Source organism: Trifolium pratense, linkage group LG3, assembly GCF_020283565.1.
Source record: "Trifolium pratense cultivar HEN17-A07 linkage group LG3, ARS_RC_1.1, whole genome shotgun sequence".
NCBI classification, from domain to species: Eukaryota; Viridiplantae; Streptophyta; class Magnoliopsida; order Fabales; family Fabaceae; genus Trifolium; species Trifolium pratense.
Genome location: NC_060061.1, coordinates 13,438,539 through 13,458,550, shown reverse-complemented (window position 1 = coordinate 13,458,550; position 20,012 = coordinate 13,438,539). Strand labels below are relative to the sequence as shown.

The 20,012-nt window shown below is 32.8% G+C and overlaps 2 protein-coding genes and 1 long non-coding RNA gene across 3 annotated transcripts; 1 reads left to right on the top strand and 2 right to left on the bottom strand.

Annotated features, from left to right (window-relative positions):
* Window positions 1-1,571: 1,571 nt before the first annotated feature.
* LOC123918766 lies at window positions 1,572-5,783 on the bottom strand. The gene is made up of 3 exons (XR_006812904.1): window positions 5,646-5,783; window positions 5,467-5,550; window positions 1,572-1,816 (listed from the first exon to the last, which is right to left on the bottom strand). It is a non-coding gene; the product is annotated as an uncharacterized LOC123918766 (long non-coding RNA).
* A 2,636-nt stretch (window positions 5,784-8,419) lies between these two features.
* Window positions 8,420-12,210, bottom strand: LOC123918759 (WD-40 repeat-containing protein MSI1). The gene is made up of 5 exons (XM_045970907.1): window positions 11,413-12,210; window positions 11,181-11,333; window positions 9,704-9,828; window positions 9,518-9,613; window positions 8,420-8,829 (listed from the first exon to the last, which is right to left on the bottom strand). The coding sequence occupies exons 1-5, from the start codon at window positions 12,082-12,084 to the stop codon at window positions 8,604-8,606; spliced, it is 1,272 nt and encodes a 423-aa protein (XP_045826863.1). The 5' UTR covers window positions 12,085-12,210; the 3' UTR covers window positions 8,420-8,603.
* Window positions 12,211-14,904: 2,694 nt separating this feature from the next.
* Window positions 14,905-16,186, top strand: LOC123918763. Its single transcript, XM_045970916.1, has one exon. It carries the CDS (start codon window positions 15,083-15,085, stop codon window positions 16,043-16,045), a length of 963 nt encoding a protein of 320 aa, XP_045826872.1. The 5' UTR covers window positions 14,905-15,082; the 3' UTR covers window positions 16,046-16,186.
* Window positions 16,187-20,012: the final 3,826 nt, after the last annotated feature.

Genomic DNA, 20,012 nt, shown 5'->3' with positions numbered 1-20,012 from the left:
TTCCACAACAAAAAATAAAGGGTTCAAACTTAAAATTATCTTTGATTGAGCCTCAATAAGGGTAGAAACCTCTAGGCTCTAGCCAATGTTCCAATGTTGATTTTAAGCATTCAATCCAAAAAAAACAAAAACTTTTGAAGGAGGGGTTTAGATTGAGTGTATAGGTGAAGAAGAGAAAGTGAGATACCGTGGCTTCTAACCTATCTGTATATCGCAAAATTTCGGAAAACGTTTTCCGAAATTCTAGCAAGCGAAAAACAGATTCCGAAGGATTAAAAATTCAGTTCGTAGAATATTTTCATGTACAAATTTTCCAATAATGTTCTAATTTTCCAATAATGTTGAAATTGATGGTTAATAGCTAAATAAAATTAGAACATTATAATTTTCCAATAATGTTGAAATTTAAACATGCCTAAACATTATAATTTACTTGGAAAATTTGTACATGAAACTTAATGTTCTAATTTTATTTAGCTATTAACCATCAATTTCAACATCAGAAACCCTTCTAATAATGCTACAACATCAATCTATGATTCATCGATGATTCAGTGGTACTACAATACCACTCAAATTGATGCTACGACATCAGTCTATGAATCAACGGTACTACGATACCACATGTGGTACTACAATACCACATGTATTGATGATACTACAATATCAATCAATATAATGACACTAAGGTCATTCCAATATGGTACTAAGACCAATCTCAAATCAAAGGGACAATAGTACTAAGACCATTCTTTATTTGAAAGAACTAGCGATACTTTGATCACTCATAAATAGTAGATACTAATACCAGTATCACATGACAAACTGAAAGTAATCTTCCAAAGATAATAATTATTTTCATAAAACCAAATTTATCAATTTCTCGGAATGATACTCAATTAGGCAACATGTTCACAAAATTTCTTTTATATGATACAGTCGTAAATACATATCATATACATACATAACCATATAAGCAATTCAATAAACATATGATTTCTTTATAGTTCTAGTTGTGAAGCAATATTTTAAGGATATACTTGTGATGCCAAAGTACTTGTACCACAAGAATTATGTAAACAAAAAGGAAAAAAGAGATAACATTTCAACTAGAACCAGGGAAAGAAAATTGAATCGAATACCCAACAAAAAGGGGCTGAAATTTGCAAATTGAAAGGCACATATGTATGTATGTATCACTTTTCACCGACAAGAAAAAGATTTCAAGTAACACTAACCGGGAAAACAATTTTACTCTTTCATCTTCTACATTTGTGATGGAAGAATTGAGTTGATAAACTCTAGTAGACTTTTGATGTAGATATTGTCATATTTGAATGAATTAGGAACATGTTGCATTGATATTCCTTTGCCACTTAACAAGTGATTATCAGAGCCATGAAAATTATTCACACACCTCTATCTCGTTTTTTTTTTTCACTTGAGATACGGGTGATAGATGATGAGAAAATAAAAAAATCGGTTTTCTTAGCCTAGCCATCAATTAGAGTTATACTCTCATAAACTTGACAGTTACAAATTGATGAAAAATAAAATCACCATAAATTAAATAAATAAATAAATATGAGACTTAATTTATTTATTTCCTCAAAATTACACACTAGTATGCTACAACATACTAATATGCTCTAGTACCCGATAAGGGACAAAATTTTATTTTCAATTCACACACCAATGTGAACTTTGTTCCAACAGTATTTATCATCAGATATAATATTCTAGAAATTAATACATGATGTTACAGACATAGGTAGCAATACTTAATAAATGTTCCCTCACAAAAAATATTTTGCACCTGGAAAAAATACAAAATCAGTTCCCACACACAAATGATAAAAATAATTATCATTCACTATTTTTTTAGTATTCAATTTAGGAGAAACAAATGACAAAGAAAGAAAACAAAGTGGAAATAAAATCAGAAAATGGAAGCCTATGCTAGAAGAAAATTAAAAATAACAAAATAAATCACTAAACAAATACAATAAGGTACATGAAGCAATTAGGAATTAAGAAATTAGGATTAAATGTAATTTTGATCTCTTATTGTATAAAATCTACAATTTTGGTCTCCCAATTTGGTCTCCCAATTTTATTTTCCACAATTTTGATTTCCGATGGCATAAATTTTGGTTTTATTAAAGACTTTTGGCCGGAATAGCAGGCAGATATTATGTGGTTTATCACTGAGTTTTATTGGAACGGTAAACCGACTAAAGGTTTAAATTCCACGTTCATTGCTCTTATCTAGAAAGTTGACAACCCTCAACGCTTAATGATATACGACCCATTTCGTTGGTGGGGAGCCTGTATAAAATCCTGGAATTTTTTTTATTAAACAGACTGAGGATGGTGTTTGACAGTGTGATTTCTGAGTCCCATATTGCTTTTGTGAAAGATCGGCAAATTCTTGATGGTATCCTCATCGCGAATGAGGTGGTGGATGAGGTGTGCAAGTCTAAAAAGAAAAGCCTTTGTTATTTAAGGTAGACTTCGAGAAATCCTATGATTCAGTTGATTGAGGCTATTTATACTTCGTCATGGGGAGAATGTCTTTCCAGATACCGTGGAAGAAGTGGATTGACGAATGTGTTTGTTCGGCAACAGCCTCGGTTTTAGTCAATGGTAGTCTAACATATGAATTTTCTTTGGAGAGGGGCTTAAGACAAGGGGATCCGCGTTCTCATTTTTTGTTTATGTTGGCGGCGGAAGGATTGCATGTGTTGATGCAAGTCTAGCATACCAATGTCTTTACGGGATATAGGATTGGTGTGTAAGACCCGATCTTCATTTCTCACATTCATTTTGCGAATGTTCGTGCCTTGCAGGCTATTCTTGTGTTGTTTGAAATTATGTCGGGCTTGAAGGTAAATATCCCCGACTCTTGGTTAAATGATGTTGCGTCTGCTTTGCGGTGTAGAGTGGGAAATGTGTTTTTCCTCTATTCGGGCCTTCCTTTTGGTGGGGATCCGAGGCGAATGAGTTTCTAGGAACCAACGTTGACTCGCATAAAAAATAGGTTGTCTAGGTGGAAGAGTCGCATTCCTTTCTTTTGGTGAGGCAGTTAAAGGAGTTCAACTTTCCTCTTTTAGGTAAATGGTATTGGAGGATGTTGGTGGATAGAGTGGGTTTATGGTTCAGGGTATTTGTGGTCCGTTATGGGGCGCATAGAGGGTGTTTAAGAGAGGGAAGGAGGAGTGGGTCTTCTTAGTGGAGGGAGATTGTGAGAATCTGGGATGGTGCAGGAGATCTAGGGGGTGGGTGGTTCAAGGAGTGCGTGTCGAAAAAGGTGGGGAATGAGTTAGATACATTTTTTTGGACCGATCCTTGGTTTGGAGGGACTCCTTTGAGTGAGAGGTTTAGGCACCTATTCGATTTGACGGAGAATCAATCGAGTACGGTAGCCGAGATGTTTTCTTTAGGGTGGGAGGCCAAAGGGGAGGCGTGGATGTGGCGAAGACAACTGTGGGTGTGGGAGGAGGAGATGTTGAGGGAGTGTTAGGCTTTACTTCACGATCTCTTTTTGCAGGCCCAAAAATTTTAATGTGTGGTAGTGGCAGCTTGATCCTGTTTGAGGTTACTGGGTTCGTGGTGCGTATCAGCTATTGACTTCTCAGCAGCCTGTTACTTTGGATGCAGCTGAAGAACTTATTTTGCACAAACAGTTCCCTTGAAGGTGTCAATTCTTGCCTTGAGACTCTTGGGAGACAGGTTGCCAACAAAAACAAATTTGGTAAGTCGAGGAATCATCACTCCAGAATCTCATTTTTGCGTGTCCGGTTGTGGAGGTGTTGAATGAGCTCAACATTTATTTCTCTCCTGTAGCTCTTTTGGCCCCCTTTGATCATTAGTTTGGTCTTGGATCAGTATTTCGTCGGTGGACTCTCAAAATCTTTCAGACTATTTTCTTCAGTTTACTTATTCATCGTGCGGTCTTCAAGCGCGGCGCTCCTTTTTGCAACTCATTTGGCTCTTATGTGTTTGGGTTGTGTGGAACAAAAGAAATCAGACTTTCAGAAACTCAGAGTTGTCCCTACCTCAACTGTTGGACAACATCAAAATCTATTCCTATCGGTGGTTGAATACAACGAACAGTAATCTAGTTTCAAACTACCATAGGTGGTGGTCGAGCTCGTTTACTTGTTTGGGCGATTAATATTTCATGTTGTTACTTCTTTTTTGACATTTTATAATCTTTTGTAGTCTTCTCGACACACCTTGTGCTGAAGAGATTATTCGGTTAATTTATATATTTCATTTTTGCCTTTTCAAAAAAAAAATGAAAATAGTTGTTCCCCCCCCCCCCCCCCCCCGCAAAGTTAGAGAGATTTGATTTACGCCGCTGCCGAATTATTTTTTAAAATCCACCTTTGTAAATCTTCATATTACTAGGGTGGATTTTAAAATAAAATAAAAAATAGACAGGGGTAAATCAAATTTCACTAGCTTTGCAGGGGGTAAACAGATTATTTACCCAAAAAAGGACATATAAAATGTTATAAAATATTGGGATGTTACATTATTCTCCCCTTACAATAGTTTTGTCCTCAAAACTAGAAAGTCAAAAAGATATTTAGGATAGAGTTTCCTCACTAAATAAAATTATAGAGTAAGAAAATCACTTTCTAAAAGATGAAGTTAAAATATATTGACATTCTACCCACAAAAAATTTATCTATTATTAAAATAAAATTTTTCACGTCTAACATTCTACCCACAAAAATTTAGTTTCATCCCTAAAACTAGATAGTAGAAAAAGATTTTTTGAGGTAGAGTTTTCAAAAGCTCTTTATGTGAGGTACTCCTTTAAATAAATATCAACAAAATAATAAATTTTAAGAATTTCAGATGTGTACTTTGATGTCAAATAAATACATCATTTAAATTGAACAATTCTAGTAAAAAATTATAAAATTATTTTCAAACACATCATTAGCAGAATAAAGAATCTTTTTCACATATATAATAACACATAAAAAATAAAGCACCTACAAAATAATATGATAGAAACGGTAACAATGTTCTTGTCTTTTCAATTAATTTTAAAAAAAAAAAAATAGTGACAGTTTGCGAAAAAGAGAATTTGGTGACAGGCAAAATATACATGAAAATGGATTTATTTATTAAGCTAACTTTATTAATTAATAACTGTGTAGTTATATTAAGCAACTAGGTTTGGTATGGTGGTGAGAGGTTTTGATAATACTATGTTATAGGTCATGGGTTCGATCTCCAGCTCATTGTAAACCAAAAAACAAAAAAACTATGTAGTTATGTTGTTGTTTACTATATCTTCTATGAGCAAAGAAAGATAAAATTACTTGCATAATATAAATTGAATGACTAAAAAAGATAAATCAAATTTTGAAATAAATTATAAAAGCACAAACACTACTACAATCACATAAAATTATATCCTAAAAGGTATAAATTTAATTAACTCACAAAATCCTTTATGGCACACCCACGTAAAACGTTTTATCCCTATTGATACTGGACAATCATCGTCAGATTCGCAAGGGATATCAGCTGCATTGTCAAATAAGAGAAAAGGAACGTTACTAAGAGGTTTTTATAATATTGTGTATAATATGAATTTGAAAATGGTCTAAAAAATGACATACTTTTATGAAAAGCGGAGAGTTCATTAAGAAACGTAAAAAGAAAGATGATCAAAGCACAAATAAACATGTTGATGTTAGTCATATTTTTCTTATTTTGCATTTTGTAAATGAAAGTTTTTAAACGATTTATAAGTAAAATGTTTTGCTATTAAAAAAATTAGCACTTAGGACTTGCAAGAAGCCATTTTTATAAAATTGAAATTAATGTTAAATGTCTCCAATTAATATGTCGTGTAATCCAAGAAGTAACAAGAAGTCACTTGTTAATATTTTAATTATAAAACTTCATTATATATTTTTATTTATATTTTAGTCTTTTGTAATAGATATGAAAAACAATTATTAATGAATGACGAAAAATATTATTTGTATATGTTTCGGACTGATTAAATGTCACAAGATAAGTAACTCATTTCTATGCTAAGTCCATTACTATTTTTCATGTCATGATGTCGTCCACATATTAATAACAATCTCCCTTTGCAGGACTACTACACCTTGGTGCATTGCCTACAGCATATAAGGAACACTTTAAAGGAGATATTTGTGACTCATTTCATTCACATGGGGCCCACAAAATGCAGAACACACTACGGTATATGCATTCACCTCAAAGAATTTTGAGCATCGGTCGTCCGCTACTTAAGTCGCTGAACACACAACGCAGTACGTCCGCTACTTAAATAGCGGATGAACGGTGCTCAAAATTTTTGTGGTCTTTAGTAATAGACAATGGTCAAGGACAGTGGTGGAGTTTAATTGGTCATTAGTGAGGCTGTTTCCTTTTTCGGCCAATGCAATTCAAGCAAGAATTCTATAAATTGAACTCTCTCCTTTCATTTTTTCTCATTCTCATTTCTTCTTCCATTTCTTCTCAATTTTTTTTTAGTGTACTGTTAGTTGTAGTTTTGTTTTGTTAGGCGTTAACGGCTTCAATGTTCGTCGTCGATTAATCATAATGATCTTACGCATGTTCTTTGATGGCGGCGATTGAGATCATTATGTTAATCGGCGAAGGGACTTTTTGAGGCCTCTTTAGGGTCTGTTTGGTTCGAAGTAGATGGAGGGGAGGGGAAGTGATGGGGTAATCTTGACCGAAAAAGTTTCTTTTTATTAAATCATTTTTTTGACAGAATTAAATCATTTTTTTATTAAATCATTTTTTTATAAAAAAAAATGTTGAATATTTTAAATTCATAGAATATTCCCTTGATTTTTATTTTTTTTTTCAAGAATAAAAAACGTTTTTTTTTATTAAAAAAATTATTTAATAAAAAGATTTTTTTTTTGTCAAGATTACCCCCTCATCTCCCCTCCCCTCAATCTACTTCGAACTAAACAGACCCTTAGGATCATTATGATTAATCAGAAGGGACGGATCCCTTTTTTACTCCCAAAATGGGGAGGAGGAGGTGGTGGTTATGGCGGATTCGTCCACCTTAGGTTTGTGGTTGGGGAGGTGTTATAAAGTGCTTTATAACCTCCCAACAAGATTGATCATTATGATTAATCATTTTTTTTTCTTTTTGTATTTCTTTAAAATGTAATTTTCGTCAATTTATTTAGACAATAATATTTATGGGTGAATGTAATCAATTGTAATAATGTAATAATATTTATATTATGTAGTATAATAAATTGTTGTTACAATTCTCCTGTATTTTATATAATGTTGTACTTTTTTGTTAATTTTACTATCAAATCAACGTCCGCTACTTACTGGTAAAAAACTAACAAATTTTAACGCATCCGCTACTTAAGTCACGAATTCATTTTGTTACTTAAGTAGTAGACAGGGATATATTGGTAATTTTGTAGGGCGCACCTGAAAACCAGTAAGGTGACAAAAGTAAATCTCTTCGATGAAAAATTGTGAAGGCAATGCAAGAGTCAATAGTTCCATCCTCTAAGCTTAAAGAAGGAAGTTTGAAGAGCTAGGCATTAAAATTGGGTGATGGGGTCACTTATGACTTTGCCAAGGTCATCCTTGTTGCTAATAAAATCAGAGCACAAGGGAAGAACATGGGACCTGTGAAGATGACAGAAAATCTTCAAATCCTTTAATAACAGATTAAAATTAGACTCCATTTGCGACTCAATTGAGGAGTCCAAGGATGCTTGATTATGCTCAATTCATGAGCTACAAATCTCTAACTGTAAATGACCTAACAAATTTGAAGAATAATAGAGTGAGAATCAGTTCCAAGTAAAGATGGTTGCTCTAGCAGTAGGGAAAAATGGTAGAGTAGCCGATGTCTCACGTGGAGATGTATGAAACGTGGCAATATATGTTTGGTTCCTTGAGATTGGATGCTCTAATAACACAAGTGGAGACAAACATGTTCTATGAACTAAATGACGGCTGTAGGAAGGTGGTCAAACCTGGAAACAAGACATTAATGACATTACTCTCGGAAATGTGAGATGTACATCATGCCATTCTTCATGTGTTACTCGGAAATGTGAGATGTACATCATGCCATTCTTCATGTGTTATAACAAAAATCTACTGTGGCAGACTTGATGAACAATCTTTAGAGTAGGGGACAACTCAAAGAAAAAGGTTTGGTCATTCTCATTGAATCTGGAATATGCAAAGTTCATCTTAAAAGGGGTTTGATCATTTAAACGGTTATACCACCGAGACTACTAACCAAATGCTTAAAGAGGTCACTTGCTTTCATGCATTCTGGCAATGCCAGTCATCTCGGATAAAAGGGACTGAGAACTTTTTGAAGCAAAAGAATGATCCAAATCTATAAAAGTCTAATACCTCCACGATAAATAAAACAACTCATTAAGCAAATTTTTCAGAATTTTCTTCAGTTACAAACAAGGTAATCATACCTCATACACTTACAACTGTGTAAAAAGGAGTAACGGCACAAATACAGATGGAAAAGCACCTGAGTCCCAAACACTGAACCTATATTCCACACTAAACTCAGTCAAATTACATTAAGGGGCCTTCGCTGACTGTTCTGGCATATCATCTTCGTCATGGTAAATGTTCTCTGCCATCTGCCATATTTGAAGTATGTTGTCTTCAGCCACACTAGCAACAACCCAATCTTCACATGGGTTCCAAGAGAAGTCAGATATTTTGCTCGTATGACCGCCATGAATAAAGAGCAATTCTGGCGGACCATCTTCAGCATCCTCCGGCGACTGCTCTTCATCAATCCTACATAAATGAGTGAACAACGCTGTTATGGCAAATATTCTGACATATGATTATTAATACAATATATGAATCAAATATTGGTATTTTTTTTAATAATTCATTTTCATCAGAAAATCAACACGCAATGGCCATTTTAACTTGAAACGTTGAAGGTACACTACAAGTACCGATGCCCGTATATGATACACCAACAAAAGAATCAACAGATGCATGCAATTGGCCCCCTGTCCACAACAAAAGTAGCCGCTAAATCAAAGTCCAAGGACCGGGGGACAAGGGTGTCGGCAACTGATTTAATATCTATGTTAACCTTGATAAAGATTTGTCCCAATATTCGATCATTCTCATTATCATATTTACAGAACCTAATATAACTCAGGAAAGACGAAATTTGTTGTCCACTTAATTCACTAAAAAGTGTGGAGCTTTAATTCACCCACTAGTAAGAGGGGGAAGGGTTAAGGATTTACCTGGTGTGAGATATCACATTATTCGAGGGAGGTTAAAAAAACCAACAATTGAAATGTAAGAGAAATTTTAATCCAGGGGAAGGACCATCAATAGGGTTTATAATTTATAAACATCTCTAGTGAACCACTAACATACCAAAACTCCGTAAACATTTCAGTGCAACAAATAAAAATTCGCTATAAAGTCCAGATATGGTGATGCTTTCATCAAGCAATACCTGCTAAGATCCCACACCATGAGTCTCCTACCAAGACAACAAGAAGCCAAGACGGTCTCATTCTTTGGATTCCAGCCAACCTGGAAAACCTCCTCCCTGTTAAGCCGAAAACAACAATCCAGATCAATAACTGTTAAATATAATTACTTCTAATGTAAAATTAGAAACATCTGAGGAGAATGTTACTTGTGACAGTCAAAGGTGTGGAGAGGATTGGTGATCTTGCGCAGATCCCACAATTTCACTGTTTTATCAGTAGAACCAGTAGCAACTATCCATTCATTGAAGGGGTTGAAAGCCAAGCAGTTAACCTAACAAGATCCAATGTAAATATATAAAGAAAAGTGCTATTAGAAGTGATATTGAGAACGATATCAGCATTGTGAAAACTATAGAACACTGCTGAAAGATAAAGGCGAGTTAAAGCATAATATGAAAGACGTTAAGGAGCTGACAGATTGAAAATCTGAGTAGCATTGGAAATCTAATATGACTAGATTCTGTCGGGGTATGTCAAACATTCTCATGAATTTATAAATTTCAAAAGATATAATAAAAGATTGAACAGTGATAATTTCAGAACAATCGCCAAATATAATTTGGTGTTTCAAATTCCCTCTCACAATGGCACATGATAAACCATATGAAGCGGTACCAGTTAAACGTCCCCGTATCTTTCCACCTAACAAGTTATATCCAGGCCATGCTCATTTTGACAAAATTTCCGATTCCTCGCTAATTTCCACATTATCATAAATCAAATCATGCATAACAAATACTCAAATCAAACACATGTTCTGACAACAAAACCAATCCCTATACTATTAGACTTCTTTGAAAACCAATAGTAAAAGACCTTCTAATCCAAACCAGTAGCAACCACCCATTCATTGAAGGGATTGAACACCTAGCAGTTAACCTAACAAGATCATATGTATATATATATATATAGAAGAAAAACATTATTAGAAGCAGTATTGAGAAGGAGTATCCACTTTGTGAGATCTCTGGAACACTGCCAGAAGAGAAAGGAGAACTAGCGCACAATAGAGAAGACCGTATAAAGAGCTAACAGGTAGAAAATCCAAGTATACTCGGAATTTCAATCAGCAAGGAAAATATGAAAAGCCAGATATTTGAAATAGAGCCACAATGTATAATAGCAGAGTGGAGTCATGGCCAGTTCTTAAATATTGACCTTGATTACAAATTTGTGCCTTTTTCACATTCAATTTTCTATCATATCATCACCCACCCAACCCTAAATAAGTCTTTCAACACAGCGTTGAACCACAACTCCCTTTACATCTAATATGACTAGGTTTTGATGGGCTATAGGTCAAACATTCTCATGAAGTTATAAATTTCAGAAGAGATTACCAAATACTATAAATTGGTGTTTCAAATTCCTTCTTATAGAGGCACACCATAAGCCATATCAAGCAATTCAACTTCCCCGTATCATTGCACCTAGCATGTTATCCCTAGGTCATACTCAATTTAACAAATTTTCTAATTTCTCACACTAATTTCCACAAAATAGCTTGCAATTTTCAAGACGCAAACCGCTTTCACAATCAGAAAATACATCAAATCAAACACATGTTCTAACAAAACCAATTCCTAGATTTATTTTAGATATAGATTAGACATAAAAACGCACCTCGCTTGAATGAGCAATACAAGACTGAACAGGCTTAGTAACAGACGGTGTTCGAAGATCCCATATAAGCAAATACTGATCATCACCAACAGAACCAAACAAATACTCATGCCTCAAATGCCAAGCCACATCTTCAACAACACCTTCATGTACCTTAAAACAAAAAACAAAAACATAAACAACAAATAAAACAATTGACTTCAAACAAACAAACAAACAAACAAACAAGTACCTTAAAGATCTGCATAGCATCTAAAGATCGATTTTTGGGAGTACCATTAATATCCCACAAACAAATCTGAGCATCATCAGAGCCACTAAGCAAATGACCTTGTTTAAAAGTACTCCAAGACAAACCATAACCTTCAGTATTATGACCTCTTAATCTCAAATCAGGGTTACAAGAACCATCAAGAGGAGGTTTAGAAGGATGTTTACTATAATCAAAAACATAAACCTCAGCACTAATAGTTTTAGTAGCAATAACAAAAGGATTCTGAGGCATATAACGAGCCCTATTAACTTCACCATCATGATTAATCTGTTGAATAATCTGAACTTTACCATTAGCACAACCAAAACCACCAACTTCAGGACGATCATCTTCATAATGACGAGCATCGTTTTCGGAATCGTCGAGAGGAAGTTGAACTTGAGCTAACATGAGATAATTGGGTTCGTTTTCGGAAGTGTGAGTACCGAGGATCAGTTTTTGAACAGAGTAATCTTTTCCGGCTGGTTCTTGACGGTCGGGAAGCCATTCGACGGTCAGAGATGGCCATTCCAGAGCGTGAGTGATGACCAGATCGTAGAGAAAAGGACTGTTCTTTTTCCAGATTTTGTATTCTTCGTTGATTAAACGTTCTTCAATTTCACCTCTCATTTCTTCGTCTTCTTTCCCCATTCACAAAACCCTAATAACCGTTTCGTTTGTGTTGAAATACCCCTCTCACTCACTACTACAACATTCTATCACTTTTCTTCCCTCACTCTCTCTACTATTTTTTTTTTCTTTTATTTTTTTATTTGTAAGTATTTTAATAGTTGGAATTTTCATCTTTTACTTTACAATAAATAATTACATGAAATATTCTTATCAACTTAGTTGTTACGTTCGTTTCATCTTTTATTTACATCTTTTTATTATATTAAAAAAAAAACTATGAATAAAATTGGGGGACATAAACATAACACAGTAAGTTCACAGTATCGTATAATAATGAAACAAACCAACTTCTACTTAATCCTAAAAGACTAAAAAGAAGTCCCAAATAATTGAAGGCAAATGAACCGACTGCCAACACAGAAACGGTTCACGAACCAGCTACTCCCTGCAACAAGCATCAAGTGATGTTGGCTTTTTCAAGTGAAACTGTCCGAAATCAAGAAATGATACGGATATCGAGCAAGTTGTTGTTGAAAGGCCAAAACTCAGAACCAATCGAATGCCAGATACTTACCAGTAATGTTGGCTTTTATTTGTTTATTTTCTACCAGGAAACTTACAAAATTTTTATACCACCGCTTAGTTATGATTAATCTGAGTCTTGTTTAATTATTTAATTTCTTTTGAAGGAGGTTTAATTGAATTATAAACAATTTAATTTGTAACAAAAAAAACAATTTAATTTGCAATAAACAAATAGACCATTTAGATTGGTTCATTTTTTAATTACCTAATAAAAAATAACTTATAATATGCAGTAATCGAGGTTCGAGTCCCAGACAGTCCACTTATTCACCTTTAAGATGAAATTTCTAGCAACTAGGCTACTAGACCAAAAAAAGATAACTTAGACAATTAAATAAGTTTTTATAGTATTTCATAAATTCTTACTAACAAAAATTGTATTTTTATAAGTTTTGTTTTCATAAACTGCCTTTACAAACTTATAAATAAATATAATACATAAAAATTTATTTATTTGTATAAGTTAAAAATAATTCAATTCAAACGAGTCCTAGATATTTTTGGACTTTTAACTAATTTTATTTTTTAAAATCACACAAATGGATGAAAATATAAGAAATCAACCAATTTTGATTATTTTATGCTAAAAAGTTATAATTACTTTTTTAAATTAAATTAATGATTTAATTATTATTTAGATAGTTTAAAAAATATTTTTGTTTGGTCTTTCAAATTTTTGTATATGATTGTATTTCTAAAACAAAGTTATGTAAAAAAGGAATATAATATTGTCAACATTTTAATGACTTGGAACAAATTTGAGTCTCATCGGGTACTAGAGCATACTAACATGTGTAACATACTAACGTGTATTTTGAAAAAATAAATATTTAAGTCCTATATAGATAAGGTTACAAACTTTATTGACTCATTATTTATTTATTTTTCCTTTGAGAGCATACATTACCAGTGGTAGTGTTGTGTTTCTTGAGAATAACCCTATTTAGTAGTTAAACAACACGTGGAAAATAACATAAAAAGAGCTAACCTCTTTTTCCTTTTTATACGACCAGTAGACTATTTCTCTTTATAAAATATTCCACTTATCAGGGAAGTAGTGACTAAGTATCGTGAGATTGGTTCTCACTCTAGGATGTCTCTCTTAGAAAGAAGGTTTTGGCTTGGTGACTATCCTTCTCAAGTTCTACTGTTTCCTCAATTTTACACGACCTTTCAAGTTGGTAAAGCTTGCAAGGTATACAAAATTTTCTATCCCCTTTAAGCTTCTGAATTCGAAAAACAAATGTGTCAAGCTCTACAATTGTGTTCAGGTATCTTTATATATCTATATGTGGTTCAAGCCTGAAGTTGAAATTGTTTTGATTTTTTCTCTTTTGCTTGTGCGAGACAGATCGACTCTTATGCACTTATCATATTGAACCAATATATTGTGCATTAATTGAATCTGTTTAATAGAAAAATGTTATTTTTCATATCCAATTTATGAATCCAGTGAGGAATAATTTTGTGTTGATTCTTAATATGGTTGGTGCCATATTAAAAGTTAGAATAAAAGCTTTAGTCACATTATAGACTTATTTACATGATTATGCGTTATATAATTAGGTCTGTTCCTAATTGATTAAACAAAATTGAAGTTTATTTTATGTGTTGAGTAATACTAGTATTTGTATTAACTTATTTAAGAGTGATAAAAATATCACGTTCAAGTTAAGAATGGTCATAGTACTATGATTCCTTTAATTTAAGATTAGTCCAAGTACCATAAGAGAGTGGTCTCAGTACCATATTAGAACGGTCATGGCACCGTATTAGAATAGACTTAAAATCATAGCGCAATGGTTTTAGTACCATATTTGAGAGTGTAATCTTGCCCGATATCTACAGTGTAGTATTTACCGGTATCAGTAGAACTAGGCTGTTTTATCCTGGAGACTTCGTGGTTGATCGTCTGCCTTGCACAATTTTGGGCAGTGCCGCGAAACGTCTTAAAAGAACGTATCGACCCACGACTCAATCCAGTAATCTCTTCGGTGACTAAAAATTATTTTTAACGATTTTTTAACCTCGGAAACAAGAGGACATGACCCTTATAAAAATGGATAACATTATAACAAGATGCATTAAAACATAATTAATTTTGATTAATCAATAATAATTAATAACTTCAATAATTAATAATAATTAATTTTGATCCAAAGAAAAATTACTTGAATATAATAACACTGGTTTAGAATAGTCAACTTTCAACATCTGGAATCTGAATACCTTGCAGTACAATAAACGTGTCCACCTAAAAAAAACAAAAACAAAAGTAAAGTTGTTTCTATTTCTATTCTAATCCATCTTCTTCCACATCTTTCTTCTTCGGTCTCAATTTTTCTTCCAAATCTCAACAATCCCAATTTTCAAATCCCTAATTCCCAATCTCAAATCCAATTCCCTTTTTCTCATTCAACAACAATCAATCATGGATCTAGCTCCTGAAGAACTTCAATTCCTCAACATCCCTAACATCTTAAGAGAATCAATTTCAATCCCAAAAACTTCCCCTAAAACCTTCTACCTAATTACCCTAACCCTAATTTTTCCCCTTTCTTTCGCAATTTTAGCTCATTCTCTTTTCACACATCCATTAATTTCTCAGCTTCAATCCCCTTTCACTGATCCTGCTCAATCTGAACACGATTGGACTCTTCTTCTCATCATTCAGTTTTTTTACCTAATTTTTCTCTTTGCTTTTTCTCTCCTCTCCACCGCTGCCGTTGTTTTCACCGTCGCTTCACTTTACACCTCAAAGCCGGTGTCTTTTTCATCTACTATATCTGCTATACCAAAAGTTTTTAAGCGTTTATTTATTACTTTCTTATGGGTCACTCTTCTTATGATTGTTTACAATGTTGTGTTTGTTCTTAGTTTGGTTATTATGGTTATAGCTCTTGATAGTGATAATTCATTTTTGTTGTTTTTATCTGTTGTTGCTATTCTCTTGTTGTTTCTCGTTGCTCATGTTTATATTACTGCTTTGTGGCATTTGGCTAGTGTTGTGTCTGTTCTTGAACCTATTTATGGTTTTGCTGCTATGAAGAAGAGTTATGAGTTGTTGAAGGGGAGGGTTAGGTATGCTGCTGCTTTGGTTTGTGGGTATTTGTTTATTTGTGGGGTTATTGGAGGGATGTTTAGTGTGGTTGTGGTACATGGTGGTGATAGTTATGGTGTGTTTTCTAGGATTGTTATTGGTGGATTTTTGGTTGGTGTGCTTGTTATTGTGAATTTGGTCGGGTTATTGGCGCAGAGTGTGTTTTACTATGTTTGCAAGAGTTATCATCATCAAGGGATTGATAAGAGTGCTTTGCATGATCATCTTGGTGGCTATCTTGGAGAATATGTGCCTCTTAAGAGTAGCATTCAAATGGAAAATATGGATGTATGATTCTGGTTGGCGGACAATTAACCCAAGTGGGTTTGATTTGTAAGTTTGTTTTCTTTCTTTCTTATCATGTAATGATGAAATTGTGTAAAATGGTTCCGAAGGAAAGACTAATGATAGATTGTATGTTGGTTGAATTTTCAATACTTGCCTATTTAGTGTGTTTATTTTTTTGGTTTTTAATAAAAGGTATTTCAACCAATCCTTGTTTAGCAGTAGTAGATCAGATTAGTAATTTTTCCTTTCATTAATGCAGCATGATATCATGGCTGTGTTCATATATTAGTAGTTTTCCCTAAATTGCAACATAAATAAATTACTTTATTAGCTTTTTCTTTCACTTGTTAATGATTGAAGTTCAATCTATACTTTGACAATTTTTTTAAGTATTGTTTGTGCAAGCTATACAAGGATTAGTTACAACTACAAACTAGTCATTTTCGCCCAATTTTTTTTTGTTTCGTGTCATGCTTTGTAAGTTAACTACTTTGGAGGGCTTTGCAAAATCATTTGTGGCAAGCCATTCCATCCCACCAAAAGGCACAACTTGAATGAATATTGAATTTTCAGGAAGGAAAAGTATGTAAGACCAGCACCATTAACTCCCATTAATGCATCACAAGAATTCACAACATCTGCAATACTCCACGTCCGCCATCCTACTTCAACAACAATTACTTTGAAACCAAACCCTTTAGCCATTTTTGCTATTTGATATGTATTAGTGAAGGATCTTGAACTTTTTCATGAGAGAATCAGGAGCCTGGGCTTCTCTTACTTTGATTACCAGTATCTCTGATTTTGATTGCATTAACTCTCTTCAGCGAATAAGAATTTCTCAAGAAATCTCTGAAGTCTTTGATAGAATAGGAATACTTTTGAGGGTCAATGCTTAGCCCTTTATGATACTACCTTTTAAGGCCAACAATCACCTTACAGAAACAATGTCCATAATCTCATAGGTGGACAGCTTTTTAAGAAATGCTTGGTGTTTGACAATCCACCAAGGCTTCTTACTAGTTATGATAAGTTGTGTTTTGTGTGACATAATGTGGATTGGAGGATTTTTCCAGTGTTTGGCAATATTCTGTCCATGCTTCTTAAATGCAAGTGACCAAATGTATAGTTAAGCCTAATATTAAAAAAAAAAAATTCATCTCAAAGTCTATATTAAACTATATGTCCATATATTTAATTTCTCTCACATTATTATTTTTTTGTCAAGTAGACTAGTGACTAGAAAATTCATCTCAAAGGAGAATGAGTGGAGTGTCTCGGGTTCAAACCCGAGCTCCTGCACATATAGTGCGATGTCACACATTAATATTTAATTTTAAATATTTTAATTTCAAATTAATTTGTATTTATTATTTTACTATAAATATGTATTAATAATATTGGTGGAGAAAAAATCATTCTCCTTAGATTTTCTCTTAAACATTGAATTATAACCCTCTAGAAACGAAATAAAACAAAAAGAACACCTGGCAACATCAAAATTGAAAGGTAAACACAAGATCACAATTACATAGCAATTTTATTGGAAATCAAAATTTCTTGAACTATGAATATTAAATTATATTTGTTTCACTATCAACATTTCGTCTAGCATCAATATTTACTAAATAAATAACTAAACTAGAAAATAAGTAGTATTAATAATTTGTGGCAACAAGTTTTTGATGGTTTTACATGAAGAAGTCTTCAACCTATTCATTTTCTGTAAAAAATATTGATATTCAAACATCTCTTGAGCCTTTTACAGTGAGCTCCATCTAGGAATTATAAGTATGTGTATCATTGAAGATTTATTCGTCTTCAAAATTTCTTTGCGTCATGTCACTATATTTTCTTTGAGTGACAAAACTTATACTAGTTCTCTAGTATTTGCTTAAATAGAAAAACTTATAGTACTGGACATTAAGGGTGTGTTTGGAAGTCCAATAAGCTAGCTTATAGTTTATTGAACTAGTTTATAAGTTTGTTTAAAAAAAATAAAAGTGTTTGGTAAAAAACTTTTCTCACGAGCTTATAGCTTTTTTTGAGCTGCTATTTCAAGTAGCGTTTGAGCTTATAGCTTATAGCTTTTTACAGTTTTTTCCATTTATAACCTTTAATTTTATTTTATTATTTTTTATAAAATAAAAAACTACCCACTAAAAAAAATTACCCACTACATATAAATGTCCTTTTATGTCTTTTTATATTTATCAATCATTTAAAAAGCTAATTTTACCAAACACTTTAATTTCAATCAGCTAGCTTATAGTTTAATTTTACCAAACAGAGCCTAAGCTTGACTACGAACGTGTCACGTACGTATAAGCCATTGAATAAAACTTTCAAATGACTTAATCACACTAAGTTAACTACTTAAGTTGCAATTTATTTTGTGATTTTATCATCTTAGTGCGTCGTTGTTTGTTTTCATTTTAAGTTTTAGTGCGATGTATTTTATTTTCCTAATTTAATTGATATAGTATTAATTTGTTTCAGGTTGAAGGATTAAATTAAACTCGATCTAGTGCAGACCCAATTAATGATGTCAACACTACAAATTCAAAGAGTTGAATATTCTGGACACTTCAATATGATCAAATATGCATTAACATGAATGTTATGGGTTTGTTCACAGATTCATTTGTTTTGGTTTTGCGACTTTGAATCTGTATTATATTAATGTACTCAAAAAGATATTTGGTTATAAATTAATGTACTCTAATTTGAATGAATATTGTTTATTTAATAAAATAAAAAGCTGCTATTTATTGTTCATTCAAAGGTTGATATAGCAAGCTAGTACGATTTTTCACTTGAGCTATATATGTCTCACCAACTATGGCAATAAAACTTTTGTCAAAAAGAAAAAAACTAAGGTAATAAAACTGCAATAATTGATATCAACATTTTACCCAAGCTTTAGTTGGTTAATGTTAATAATTTTCAAAGCTGGCTCTGGTAGTTCTTGCTTCATATATGAAAAAACTATAATTACCTAACCAAAACATGTACCAATTAATCATTGAAAAAGCATCATATATGTCTTAACAGTCAACCACAGAGTCCTTTTCATTCCCAATTTTATTAGTTTTGGAGAATCCTTATAATTCAAGAACTAACAACTACGTGAGGAGCAACATTGTATAGATAAATTTATGCACCTTCCTCCATTTGTCATATATATAAAAGTATGTATCAAAATCTTAGTTTTGCCTACTAAGATATTATATATGGGCATCAATTAATCAGCTATTAATCAGAATGGTTTTTATTTGTGAGAATGGCATTCTGACATAGAGTACTACTGGGTTCTTTTGTTGATAAAATAAAAATGATTTACAATACAATATTTTCCAAAAGCTTTAGTCGTTTTGAGCAGAAAAAGTTGGGATATGGAGCATTTGTTGGCACTTGCTGATAGTTTTGAGTCTGTGAAGTGTTTAAGCCTTACTTGGGTCCTAAATATGATTGTGAGTACTTCACTTCTTCCTTTGTAATGTGATTAACCATTAGCCACTTGTTTCCATATATAATGCATGTCTAAGTAGTATAATAAGCATGCATGTTGTTTTTCATTTATATGGTTCTTTGGCATGAAATGCAGATAAATCCAATCATTTTTTTTCTTCTGTGAAATGAGTTTACATAAGTAACCTTTGAATATATCTTACTTCTTTTCACAGTGAACTTGAAGCTATCTATTGGTGTTGACACCAAAATGTTGATGGTCAATGACACTAGTGGATCACGTAAAATAGCCAAAGATATAACTCATGCTTCGACAAACAACTTAATTAAGCGCTTGTAGCATAAACAATTATCATATAAGTGCTTATGTATAAACTGTTTATATAAGAAGAGAAAATAAAATAAAATTGTTTCCATATAAACTATAGAATATTTTCATAAGCTATTTTGGAGAACATATATAAATAAGCTGAAAAGATTTTATGAAAAATGTTATAAGTTA

Bases quoted from the DNA above. Each gene is read 5' to 3' on its own strand.
- LOC123918759 (XM_045970907.1), bottom strand. From the start codon at position 12,084: ATGGGGAAAGAAGACGAAGAAATGAGAGGTGAAATTGAAGAACGTTTA. The intron at 11,334-11,412 runs GTACTTGTTTGT...TTTTGTTTTAAG, and splicing joins ATGCTATGCAGATCTTTAAG to GTACATGAAGGTGTTGTTGA. The intron at 8,830-9,517 runs GTATTGCTTGAT...TCATTTATGTAG, and splicing joins ATGGTGTGGGATCTTAGCAG to GATTGATGAAGAGCAGTCGC.
- LOC123918763 (XM_045970916.1), top strand. From the start codon at position 15,083: ATGGATCTAGCTCCTGAAGAACTTCAATTCCTCAACATCCCTAACATC.